General features: G+C 40.3%; 1 protein-coding gene across 4 annotated transcripts in view; it reads left to right on the top strand.

Moving 5' to 3' along the window:
* Positions 1-12789, top strand: part of FNDC3B (fibronectin type III domain containing 3B) — a 350826-nt gene that overhangs the window by 266440 nt on the left and 71597 nt on the right. For all 4 annotated transcript variants that reach the window (XM_082393898.1, XM_082393896.1, XM_082393895.1 and 1 more), the window contains 2 exons: positions 6709-6847; positions 9887-9940. In XM_082393898.1, the coding sequence (XP_082250024.1) occupies positions 6709-6847; positions 9887-9940 (193 nt within the window). The remainder of the gene's footprint in view (positions 1-6708; positions 6848-9886; positions 9941-12789) is intronic.

The following is a 12789-nucleotide window of genomic DNA, read 5'->3' as shown; positions in this document are numbered from 1 at the left end:
CTCTGGGAATTCCTCCTCCCATTGCCAGACCCCCAGGTTGGGAAGCCTGACATGGGGCTCAGAACCTTCACTCTAGTGGGTGGACTTCTGTGGTATAAGTGTTCTCCAGTTTGTGAGTCACCCACCCAGCGGTTATGGGATTTGATTTCATTGTGATTGCACCCCTTCTACAATCTCATTGTGGCTTCTCCTTTGTCTTTGTATGTGGGGTATCTTTTTTGGTGAGTTCCAGCGTCTTCCTGTCAATGATTGTTCAGCAGTTACTTGTGACTCCGGTGCTCTCTCAAGAGGGAGTGAGCGCATGTCCTTCTACTCTGCCATCTTCCAGAACACATCTCTTTTAGTATTTTTAAAAAATTATTTCCTAAAAAAAATGTCTACAGTCCCAATTTTAGTTACTTTGCTCTGGCTATTCCACAGTCCATATAGATCATTCATTCTCTTTCCTTATACAGCGTTTCATTTTTCAAGCTAGAGAATACTCTTAACACTTCCAGCCCCTACGTAGAGTCAGTCTCTTCTGCCTTGAATTGCTTTGGGAGGCAGCTTGACGACATAGTAGGCAGAGCTTGGAATTTGGAATTAATGACTCAGGCACTTACTTAGGGTATGTGATTAGGCAAGCCATGTAAGCTTCAATGTTCTTGTTTTCTTATTCGTAAAATGAGGATAATAACGATACCAGCCTTAGAAAGATGGTATGAGAGCAAATGAAATATATGTGCAAATCTATTATAAATCTGTAACACCTATAAATGTTGTTTTGTTTGTTTTGTTTTTCCAAAGTGGTTGCAGATTTTCCACACTAAAAATAAAAAGGACTTCATGATGAAGTTTGACCATACCACTCGTTATTTTATTGAGATAAAGATATATCATAATTGGAGCTGAAAAAAGCAGAGCAAAAATCTCTTTTTATGATGCAGTTAACATTCCCAAAATCTTAGTTCCAGGAATGTAAGCTTTTATCAACACAGTAGCCTCAAATATAATTTTAAATTTAATAGTCACCTATAAGGCCTCAAAAAGCTACATGGAAATATTTCCTCACTTTTCCACAACAGAAGCTCCAAAAGGATTCCATTACTGTACAGCTGCAAAATGAACAATTATATTTATTACCATTTTCATTTATTTGTACATTACCAATTTAGAAAGTGTCGCCTTATAGGAAGTCTGGAGAGCCAATGATGAAAACAGATGTTTCTTTTAGCAGTGCCAAGCAGGCTGTATTCTCCTTCTAGTTGTTAATAGTGCACCTTTTGACAAAGGCCTGCAGAAGTCTCTGTTCAAATCACTCTTCCGTAGAGTGAAAGGTTTCTTTCTCAGGTCAGGTACTGGCATCTCACCTAGGGCTCCTTTCTTGTTGCTTTTGGTTTTGCTGTTCTGATTGCATCCCCTTCACATTGCTTGCTTGATATCTTTATGGAATTCTTTTTCTCATTTTCAGTTTTTTCCTCCCTCATGTTAGTGAGTATTGTCTGCGTTCACCAGTCAGATACACAACCATTTTTTAAAGTAGCAGCCTCTCAGTCGCGGAGTTCTGTTATTGAACTGTAGTGCTTGGCAGCAGTTCCTAGGCAAGAAGAGCTCTTGAATTCTACTTGCCATCACCTCACTGTTACTGGGAATAATTTATTAAGAGACCAGTGGCATCCTTGAGATGGTGCTAGAGGTTATGTGTCTGTAGCTGTTCAGATTGGCGCGTGCTATGCCCTTTAGTCCAAATTCCACATTGAAAATTGTATCCTGAGACATTTCAGGTTTTAAAGATTATTTTCCTCACTTTTTGCTATGTATTTTCGTGTCATTGCTCCACATCTATCTGACCACTTTCTTATTTTTTCTCCTAGTGATTGAAGAAAGTAATTCCTCAGTAATTCCTCTATTATGTTGATGTAAAAAATTTAGGTGTTGGGTCCTGGGTTACTTTTATTAAAGTCATCACTTTTATATTAGTTACCCATTTCTTACACAGATTGCTTTTTTTGGTTTAATGTTGGTTGAATGTTTAAAAGGAATCAATTTGTAACTGTCAAAGTGTATTTATTCAGTGTTTCCATATAGGGTATTGTGTTATGGAATGACGCCACCAATGCAGAATCTCCCCTGTGTGTGTGTGTGTTGAGGAAGAAAGAGGAATGAGAAAAATCCAATACATACATACATACAAATAAATAACATTCTATTTTGTAATACTTATGCATAAGTATGTAACTTTACAATCACAAACATTTATATATTCATTTATTTATACATATACAAAGAAAAGCATATTCCTCTTTTAATTGGTAGTTTTATAATTAATAGTGACATTGAAACAATCATTTTACTGTGGGAGTCAAGAATTTATATTTTTATCAATGATAGGATAATCAGGAATTTGAGTGTTGGAATGGATAGCAATTTCGATGCAGAATTTGAGGCCGTTTTGCAGTCATTGTCATAAACAATTTGGCAAAGAGGTTGCCCAGAGATGATACCATGTAATAACATTTCCCAGAAAAATTATGTGATGAAGCATTTCCAAAAATATGTGGTTGACCAGCTCAGTGTGGGGTTATGAAGTAGGTGTTATTTAATTTATTTTTTTTAAAATCTTTATTGGAGTATAATTGCTTTACAATGGTGTGTTAGTTTCTGCTGTATAACAAAGTGAATCAGGTATACATATACATCTATCCCCATATATCCTCCCTCTTGTGTCTCCCTCCCACCCTGCCTATCCCACCCCTCTAGGTGGTCACAAAGCACAGAGCTGATCTCCCTGTGCTATGCGGCTGCTTCCCACTAGCTATCTATTTTACATTTGGTAGTGTGTATATTTCAATGCTACTCTCTCACTTCATCCCAGCTTACCCTTCTCCCTCCCCGTGTCCTCAAGTCCATTCTCTACGTCTGCGTCTTTATTCCTGTCCTGCCCCTAGGTTCCTCAGAACCATTTTTTTTTTTTTTGATTCCATATATATGTGTTAGCATATGGTATTTGTTTTTCTCTTTCTGACTTATTTCACTCTGCATGACAGACTCTAAGTCCATCCACGAAATAGGTGTTATTGACTAGAAATTGCAGCTCCTGGTATGTTACAGACGTGCTGGAGGAAGGGGGAGGCAGATTTCTGAAATTTTTGGAGCACCTGTTCCATACACATTTAGTTGGTACTTAAACTGAAACAAATGTGCAAACCCAACACAAGATTAGTTATATCCTTAGAAAAGTGTATTCCTCGTTGCTGGTATAAATGCTAAAAGAACTGAATTGTTTGCTGATATATTTAACTTAGGACACTGGTCCTACTCCACAGATCTTCCTGTCACATTGTGGTATTTAGAGAAAACACATCACCATCATGTGAGAAACATGATTGCAACATTCTTGAAAATGTAATGTCATTTACAGAGACTTTTCTGTGAAAATTACTGGTAAAAGCGGAGCAGGTAGTTACTACAGTTATTAGTTGCTATCTATTTACTGAACAATTTGAATTGACAGATGTAATCATGAGGTACTTAGATGTCATGTCAAGTTTTAGGTACTGAGTGCAGCACATTTATATTGCCGCGTAAAATAGATCTTGTTTCCTTTGCAGACAGACTTTTTACAAGTGCAGAGCGTTGACTCCTCATTTAGACAAACTATAACATTCTCTGAGTTTAAAGACAAGGGAACTAACTCCTGCCAGCCCGTACAACTGTCCATCCTCAAGTACCTCACATTTTTACTTGTGCCATCAGGTTCCTTCATTCCTACTGTCATCCTCCCAACCTGGCTGTCAGGAGCCTCCTTCTCTCGTGTTTCTCTAGCCCGATAAGTATGGATTTGTGACTCCAAGAATCTCATTGAAAAGAAAGAACGAACTTGGCTGAGTCCAGCTCCCCCCGGATAACTAACTGCGGTCTGCTTGTCCTTGGCAGGCTCTTCCCCTCCCTCCTTTCCTCTGCTCTATTACCCACATGGATCTTAGGTGCTGACTGTTTTTGTGGATGTTTAGGACTTGGTCTATCTGAGTATAGTCTGAATTCATAAGCAAATGCCTAGTGACCGCAACATGAGATACCTCCTGGGAACGGAAGTGGGTAAAGAGGATTGGGTAAAAGGCAGCGAAAAAGCAATCTCAGTTCCGGGGAGCAGTAGGGAGTGGTGGGGGCTCTGAACTGGACAGCACCTGCCCATCTAAAGGGGGAGCTGCTCTCAGTTTCATTTAATTCCTGTCATTCAGGTCTGCAGCTCAGTGTTGCTACAACTTCTGGTTTTTAAGAGAAGCCAGAGGTTCATTTTTTTAAACGAGAGATCTCCATTTTTTTCAGCATTGGCTTAATTTTTAACTTTTTGTTTCTGAAGATTTCAGTTATAGTCAAAAGTAGACAGTAATTTAATGAACTCTCATATACCCACCACCCAACTTTTTATTCCCTTGGTGCCTTCTCCTACCCCTCCCCCAACAGTTATTTTGAAGTAAAGTCCAGACATCATATTATTTCACCTGTGAACCACATTACCGTCATCACACACCCCGTGCCCATCCAAAATAAACAAAAATGGTAAATTCCTTCATGTCTTTAAAATCCAGACACTGTTCCCATTTCCTCAACTGTCCTAAAAATGAAGGGTTTATTTCTTCAGTTTGTTGTAATTGGAATTCAGACGTGGTTTGAGTATTGTGTTTGGCTTATAGCTCTTAAATTTCTTTTAAGCTATAGGTTTTCCCTCTATCCTTTTTTTCTCTTCTTGCAATTTATTTGTTGGAATAAATTTTTTTGTTGTTGTCCTGTAGACTTTTCCACACTGTGAATTAGCCTGATTGCATCCTGTAGTGTTGCTTAATAATGTTCTCTCCATGTTTCCTATAAAGCAGTGAAGAGGCTTAATCAGATACAGGTTCAATTTTTCTGGCAGGGATTTTATAGATAGTGGCATGGTCTCTCATTAGGAGTGCATAATGTCTGCTTGTCTCTTTTTTGGTGATTGTTGCCTACATCCTTTAATTCGTAGGTGGCGGTAATATTTTAAAACACTGTATTCCTTCCCTCCCCCCACACGTATTTTGGGCAAAATACAATCGATAAGCCATCAGTTAGAGAATTCAGCTGATCTGTTAAAGTTCAGGCTGGAACCCTGCCCATGTCTGGAACATTCTGTGATTCATTTTTAAGTAACTTACTCCCAGTAAACCTGTCCTGATACATGGAAATGATTTTGCCAAGTCTCCTGTTTCATTTTCTGTTATCATGTGCCTACTTACAGTGAATGCAAAAAGGAGCATTTCTGTCATCAGGTTGTGTGAAGAGCATCCTAATGAGAGGTATCTTTTGTTTGGATCAAATATCATGGTGTCCTCCCCTAAGGCAAACAAGTCAAATATCCAGTAAATATGTATTTTACCTGTTAGAATGGAAGGTAGGCATGTCTGTTAGTACTTTTGACTTGCATGGCCTCTATAAATTTTTTGTGGTGGACTTTAGGTGTATGATTTTTAAAATCCTTTCTCCTCAGTTAGGTCCTATTTTCCATAATGTTATCTGTAGCTGTTATTTATTCATTGGGCAGAGTGAGGGGAAGTGGATTGCAGGATGAATAGGACAGTAGGGAATACAGTATAGCAGTTAGATCTCCATGACTGAGTACAATTGATCCGACTTTCTAGCTGTGTAGCTTTGGGAAATTTACTTCACCTCTCTAGTCTGAGTGTTCTTCTGTCTTTAATGGCAGCTCATAAAGAGTTGTTAAGAGTTAAGGACTTGATGTATTTACAAATTCTGAATAGCTTAATCCATGCATCTTTTTTAGGCAGCAAAGGATTCTTTGTTGTCTTTTTAAAAGAGTATGTTTTCACGTTTTTTTTTTTAATGCCCAATATTTAAAAAATGAAAAAGTAGAAAAGAAGATGGTAAAAATCAGCATAATCCTATTTTATGCTATTTGAAAGGAATGTAGTTTTATAATAGTGTGTTATATGCTTTTTTTTCACAGCTTCTTTGGAGAAATCAGGTCCATATGTTGAGTATCGAGCCAGGCATTTTAATGTGCAGAATGCCCATCCTTAATCTTGGCTCCAGGTGTAAGAGTTAGATGTTCACATGGGTAAACTGTACCTGAACCGTGTTTTTAATGAATTAGAAGAGAGATGCATTTGGCAGCAGCAAGCCTGTTTCTGTGTGTGAAATGTGCTTATCTCTACCTAAATATCTGCAGTATTATAAACAGTTCAAAGATGATATCTACTTTGTTGTTTGTACTTCTACCTCTCCCTCTCGGTTTGTGGACTCATCACTGCTTCTTGTCTCCTTTGACCCAACCCTCATCTGTACTTTTAGCCTTTTTCCAGACAAAGTCAACCAGAGAGTGGCTTGATGGATTTTAGAATACATATTTGGAGGCCATTTTGGGGAAAAAGGGTATTTCCTCGTTGAGCATATTCTTCTCCAGTCAGTAGACTCTGCCCGTCTTACATGGGGCTGGGTGGCTCTGACAGTTAGTGGGAGGAGAGAATGCATTGAGTCACATCGCCTGCTGGGATGATTTTCCCCTGAAAATGCTGACCATAGTTAGGTCAGGACAAGACCAGTAAATAAGAATAAGGGTCATGGTGTGTACTACATAAGAAATTCTGTTCCTCTGTGGAAAGTCCTGGGGCAAAGCTGAGATAAAAACCCCGGTCTTCTGTGATGGGCCTCTGCCACTGACTGTATTTGTCTGTCTGTTTTCAGGGTATATGCTATGTACAATTCCGTAAAGGGATCCTGCTCTGAGCCGGTTAGCTTCACCACCCACAGCTGTGCACCCGAGTGTCCTTTCCCACCTAAGCTGGCACACAGGAGCAAAAGTTCACTAACCTTGCAGTGGAAGGTGGGTAGCGCCAAGTGGCGGGAATATTCTGAAGTCTGTAGCCATTTGAAACATTTATTTAGCAGTATTCCAGTTTGGTGGTGGTGTTTCATTTTCTGCATAGTGACTATGTGAAACAAATTATAATGATATCAAAAGTTGCCATCTCTATAAAAATTGGGCAAAACAATGGGAGAGGGAACTGTGAAATCAAGTGTTAGCTTTCTTTGCAGGGTCATGAGCAATACTTTATAAGTGATATGAATACTTAAGATACCTAAATGTCATCACTTTCTAATGGTTTAATTCATTTCAACAGACATTTGAGGACTTGAGTAAAAAGTTTTTGTGAAGAAAGATTTAGAGATAAAGTAGGTTTATGGGGTCCGTTGGCTTCTTTCAGTGGTGACTCTGCAATGTTTAATATTTAAAACTGCCTAGAATGTTTAGTGTTCTAAACTACATTAAGGTTTCATTAATTTTGACTAATTAGGCCGTAGGTCAGTTAGGATTACTAATTATTTTTTTTAACATCTGAATCAGGTAGTAGTTCTCATGAAATACAACTTTTTGGCTACAAATAACTCTTGTCAAAGAGAGGTCCTTAAACTAGTATATCATTGGCTTATCAGTCACAGTTGTGTGTTTGTAAGAAAATAGTAGATTATGTTATCAATCTCTATAGTAATTATTTCTGTATATTCATACTTTAAAATATAGTTCAAAATGTAAAATTTATAGAGGTAGAGATAATAAAGATTTGTGGTATTGGGGGGAAACACTGATGTTCAAATAAGATGACTAGGGAGATTCCTTATTGGTGAACAAATACTTTGTCCTTTTGTTCTTAGACCAGAGGGTCAAATTTATCTTGGAAGTTGATGAAAGCAGTTGAGAGCAGTGGTTAGCAACAAAGCATGGGCTTCTGTAGACCCCTCTCATAGCCAGTGGCCAACATTGAGTGTGTTATTTGGACAAAGGCAAAGTTGTAGAATCTGAACTATTTTATTTTCCTTCCTGGCTTCCAGGGATAATCCAGGTCAGTGATTCCCCACCTTTTCAGAGTTTTAACACCCAACTGGTCATCATTGTTTTAAGTCCTTGGAGCATATACGTCCATTTTAAAATGTGTTCTGTATTTATACATATACGTATATAAATATATCTTAAGGAAAGAATTAAAATCCATTTTGTTTGGAAAAGTATAAGAAATCTTAAAGATTACCAGAGGGACCCTGGGGTCTTATAAACCTAAAGTTGGGAATCACTGATACATACTCTGCTTAAAACCTGGATGAAATTCAGGCCTCAGGCAGACCAGCAACTTCAAGAAAAAGATTTCTTACTAGGAGGAAAATGTTTCACAATTTCTTTCTCCCTTTATTTGATTGTAAATCAGAAGCATATTATTGTTCCATTCAGTTACGCGCAAACTTGAAAGTTCTGGATTCAGTTCAGTTTTCGTGTTCTTAGAACAGATTTTCCAATAACGGTGCTCCAGTTGGGGGTACAAGGAGAGGGCGACCATGCTCTGGCTGCCCATCTGTCCTTGAAGCCACCAAGACACTGAGAGAGCTCAGGGCCCTCTAACGTCATCCTGTTAGCGCCAGGAGATAGGGCAACACAAACACCAGGGGCTGTGTCCCCACCCTCAAGGAATCAGGGACTCGGTGGTGGGGCAGGACATCAGAAAGGAATATATGAGCATCATAAATGTAGTTCTTACCTTAGAAATGGGTTCTCAGCTAAAACCTTGATTTTGTCCGTTATTTAGAACTTTAAATGTAACCCTATCCTTTCTCCCAAATCGAGCCCACAAAAGCCTGAAATTGCAGTTTAGTAGAACATACAGCACTCACCCGTAATTGGGGCTTGGAACTCTAAGATTATATGACTCAGAAGAAGGAAGGAAGGAAAGGCCAGGGCGAAGAGTTTCTTTATTAATTAACTAATATTTACTGAGCCCTCGATGTTAATACATTTATTATTAACACTAATAATGCAACAGCTACTGTTTACTGACTGCTTCCTGTAACACCGGGGCAGTTTAGTAAGTGATTTACATATATTCTCCCAATTCCTTATCACACCCATCCATTCTTGGAATAAGAAACCAAGCATTGATATTAAGCAACTTACATCAGACCACTCGTGACAAACAGCCGAGAGGGGCTTCAGTGTAGCTCTGGTGACCTGGCTGCCTTTGCTGGGGGCAGGTCACCACATTCTATGGGGCCCTGGCTCTCTCCTGCGAAGAGCCAGGCCCAGGTGCGTTTGTGCTTGGGAGACATGGTCTTACTATCTTAGTGCTGTGAGGGACTCCACAGTAGCACCCCCTTCTGGCAGCTCTGACCCTACAAAGCACTCTTTTCTCCAGAGTTCTTTACTTCTCTTCCCATTGTCCAAAGCCTGCTTTCTCAGTAAAGCAGATCTCAGTATGCTTTTAGGAGGAAAGCAAATGATGATTTGCTTTTTGCTAATATGCTGAGGGCTAATTGCCCCTGGTAATCTATCCAGGAGATCCCGGTTTTTCTCATTTTTAAAAAAAGGGCAACCTTAATGCCACAGAAGGCTTTCTAATCTTAAACTCTTAAAACAACAACAAAAACTGTATGGGGGAAGTTACAAAAATATGGACTTTAGACTCTTGAACCTAGGTGGGTCAGCTTTACCTTATCAGACCCCAAGCAGTGCCTCTGTTTCTCCCCTGTCTTTTTTCTCCTCCAGCCTTGAACTTAACATGCCTCTTAAAAGTTTTATCCCCGGAGGAGGAAGTAAGGCACCATGTGGGTGTAAAGGTAGAGGTGGTGGGGAAGGCAGGCTTGGCTGTTTGTGGGGTACGATTTATTAATAGTGGGGCTCTCTCTACTAGTTGAGTTGTATTAAAATTGGTTTTGTGATAATGTTTGAAGAAGCAAATGCAGGAGGTATCCAGGGTTATCCCCCTGCAGGGAGAGTACAGTACTAGGATGGACATTGTATTTGAACCAAGTGGAGAGCTTATAACTTTTGTCTGTGAACAACTTTCTCTAATCTCATTTTATTTATTTATTTTTTTAGGCACCAATTGACAACGGTTCAAAAATCACCAACTACCTTTTAGAATGGGATGAGGTAATCATATTTTTATGTTCATCCATCTAAAACACCTTTTAAAAATGAAATTGCTGAACAAATGCCATTTTATTCTTTTTTGAAGATATGCTAAACACATGGAAAAAATAATGTAAGTAGAGAAAAATTTAAACCAATAGTTATTGACTGTGGAAAATGAAGACGGACTGAAGTGTAGTGAATTGTGCATTAAAATATATTTATTTGACTTATTTGCAAGGAATGCTACTGAAAGAAAAGATAGGATCTTATCTATTGTGGAGACCCTAGTATCTGACCAAGAATTGACTTCTTTGTTATCTTGACTGCCCAGGGCCAGCCTGCATAGATGGTTTCCATAAGGTAAAACGCACTGCAGCCTGGGAAGCCTAGTTTGTTTCTCTGTGGGAGCAGGGCAGGGGAGATGACAGCACCTGGAGGTCTCACCCACCTGCGAGCACCCTACCTGCTAGACCATCCTAGAAGGGGTGCCCCCTTTGCTGTTTCTGTCACCAGAGGCCTTGGATGGTATCCATGGTGAAGTCTTCTTACACTGTAGGCCACTCTCTGCTGAATGGTGACCCAATGCTTTCCTGGCCTCACTAACACTGCACAGAATCTCAGGCAGGAACACGGGATGCAGAAATCTTCTGTTTCTAAAAAGCAATGATACTATTCTTGTATATCTTAATTCCGTTCATTCATTTACCTGTGTTTTATTCTCTTTCTGTGATCAAGGAAACAGACTAAGGATTTTAAGAATAGGAAATGTTGACTTTGGAGAGTAATGCAAGTTAACTAGTCTTTGTGACTTAAATTTAGGGGCACTGAAAGATTCAGAACACAGGCTTAGGCAAAAAGCCACTTGTCAAGTGTGGGAAAAATATTTTAACCAAATGTAAAATGAAAATGGATGAAATTCTCATGATGAAATTTTGATGTGGAAAGGGGGCTCTTTATCTTCTGCTTTTTGCAGAAGCATATTTTCCCATCTGGGTTGCATCTGAACAGCTAGAGTTCCAAGTTACCAAAGACAATGATCTATTGTTCTTAGGATCCTTGTGAGTAGTTCCTATGTACAGATTGGTGAAATCTCAGACTTAACCAGTATATTTTACAGATTAGGTGGATTTCATGTTAAGGCGGCTTGATTGGAAAGTGAAACCACCCCCTATGGTCCTTGTGGTTGAGGTTTTATTATCGAGATAGAGTTTACCCAGTAAAGAGCTTTTTTCCTCTCCATATCTTCTCAGCGCACTGGTGAGTGTGTGTGTGTGTGTGTGTGTGTGTGTGTGTGTGTGTGTGTGTGTGTGTGCCCTGTGTTTTTTGCTGCTTCTCTGCCTTGGACCATGGCTTCATAAGTTAAGTAAGGTCAGTGGGAAACCTCAAGAAAAACCCAGGTGCTGCAGGAAATGGTAATGGTGACTCAATTGTTGGCCACCTTACCTTTGAATTTGACTTGAAAGTGTGCTGGCATGATGCTGGGAGGAAACATGCTACAGCCTCACATGAAATGGAGAAGCTCCTCTGATGATCATTTGTACTCAGTAGGACCCACTATGGACGAATGACCACAGAATGTGAAGTTGTTTATTTTGGGCCTTCTCCTGCCTTTCCCGTCCTTGCTCTCCTTCCATCTTGCCCTCACTTCCATCCTAATTCTTCTGTCTTCCCCTTTCCTCTTTATATTCCCTTCCTGCTGGTGTCAGCTCTGGTGAGCTTTCCTGGAAATTCCAGGCTAATTGACTATAGGCCTTTTGCCAACACAGGAATCCTTTTATGTCCTGTGGCTTAATATTCTTCAAGGAAGAAAATCAAATGTACAGAGAACAACATCTGACCTGCAGAAAGTGAGAGCACGTGAGGCTCTGGCTCTCCCTCCAAAACCTTCTGCTGGTGGTGTCTGAGCCAGGTGCACCTGGTACACGTCTCTTTCCAGACCATGCCCTGGTGGAGTACGGTGGGGCAGGAGAACAGGAGGGGGGTTCAGCTGGAGTTCCCCCACGCCCAACCCTCTCCAAAGCCAGAGCTCGCCTCTCCCAGCCATGCCCTCACGGCCTCTATGGCACCCAGGGGGCTGTAGAAACAAGCTTAAAGGGCAGAAAGGTGGGTGGGTGCACAAAGGAGCAGATCCCCGCCTGAGAGGGAAGCAGGTATTGTTCAGTCTCGAAGAAGCTTTTGTTCAGGAGTCTCACCCTGCCCCATTCCTGCTGTGGCACCTGGTCTGAGAATCACAGCTTGGGGTGAGGTGACCCCATCTACATACATGCCACCACGAATGTCTCATCCCATATTTTTATTATATCAGCCCTGGCTAGAGTTCCCAGAATTTATTCTTTTGCTCAATTTTTTTTAAAACATTTATTTCATTTATTTTTTATTTTTTTGGCTGCGTCAGGTCTTAGTTGCGGTACACGGGATCTTCATTGGGCACGCGGGCTCTTCGTTGTGGCGTGCAGGCTTCTCTCTAGTTGTAGCGTGCAGGTTTGCTTTCTCTAGTTGAGGCGCGGGCTCAGTAGTTGTGGCGCGCGGTCTTAGTCACCCTGTGGCATGCGGGATCTTAGTTCCCCGACCAGGGGTCGAACCTGCGTCGCCTGCATTGGAAGGCGGCGGATTCTTTACCACTGGACCACCAGGACAGTCCCTCTTTTGCTCAAATTTTTAATCACCATTCCAATAAAATAATTAGTGTAAAATTCTGAAGGTGTTAGTAAACTAAGAGCACAGGACCTCAAGTCCTACTGTCAAGTTTCTAGAAAAAGAACTTCACGAATGAAGGAGCAGAAGCAGAGAGGCCAGTGAGTACCTGGCCTTTATTTCTCCTACGACTGGGGATGCTGTGCTGATTTGACCTTAAAATCAAGAGCTAA

The sequence above is a fragment of the Balaenoptera borealis genome, assembly GCF_965194805.1.
Source record: "Balaenoptera borealis genome assembly, chromosome: 5".
Lineage (NCBI taxonomy): Eukaryota > Metazoa > Chordata > Mammalia > Artiodactyla > Balaenopteridae > Balaenoptera > Balaenoptera borealis.
The sequence above is the reverse complement of the archived record's forward strand: the minus strand, read 5'-3'. Positions and strand labels throughout refer to the sequence as shown.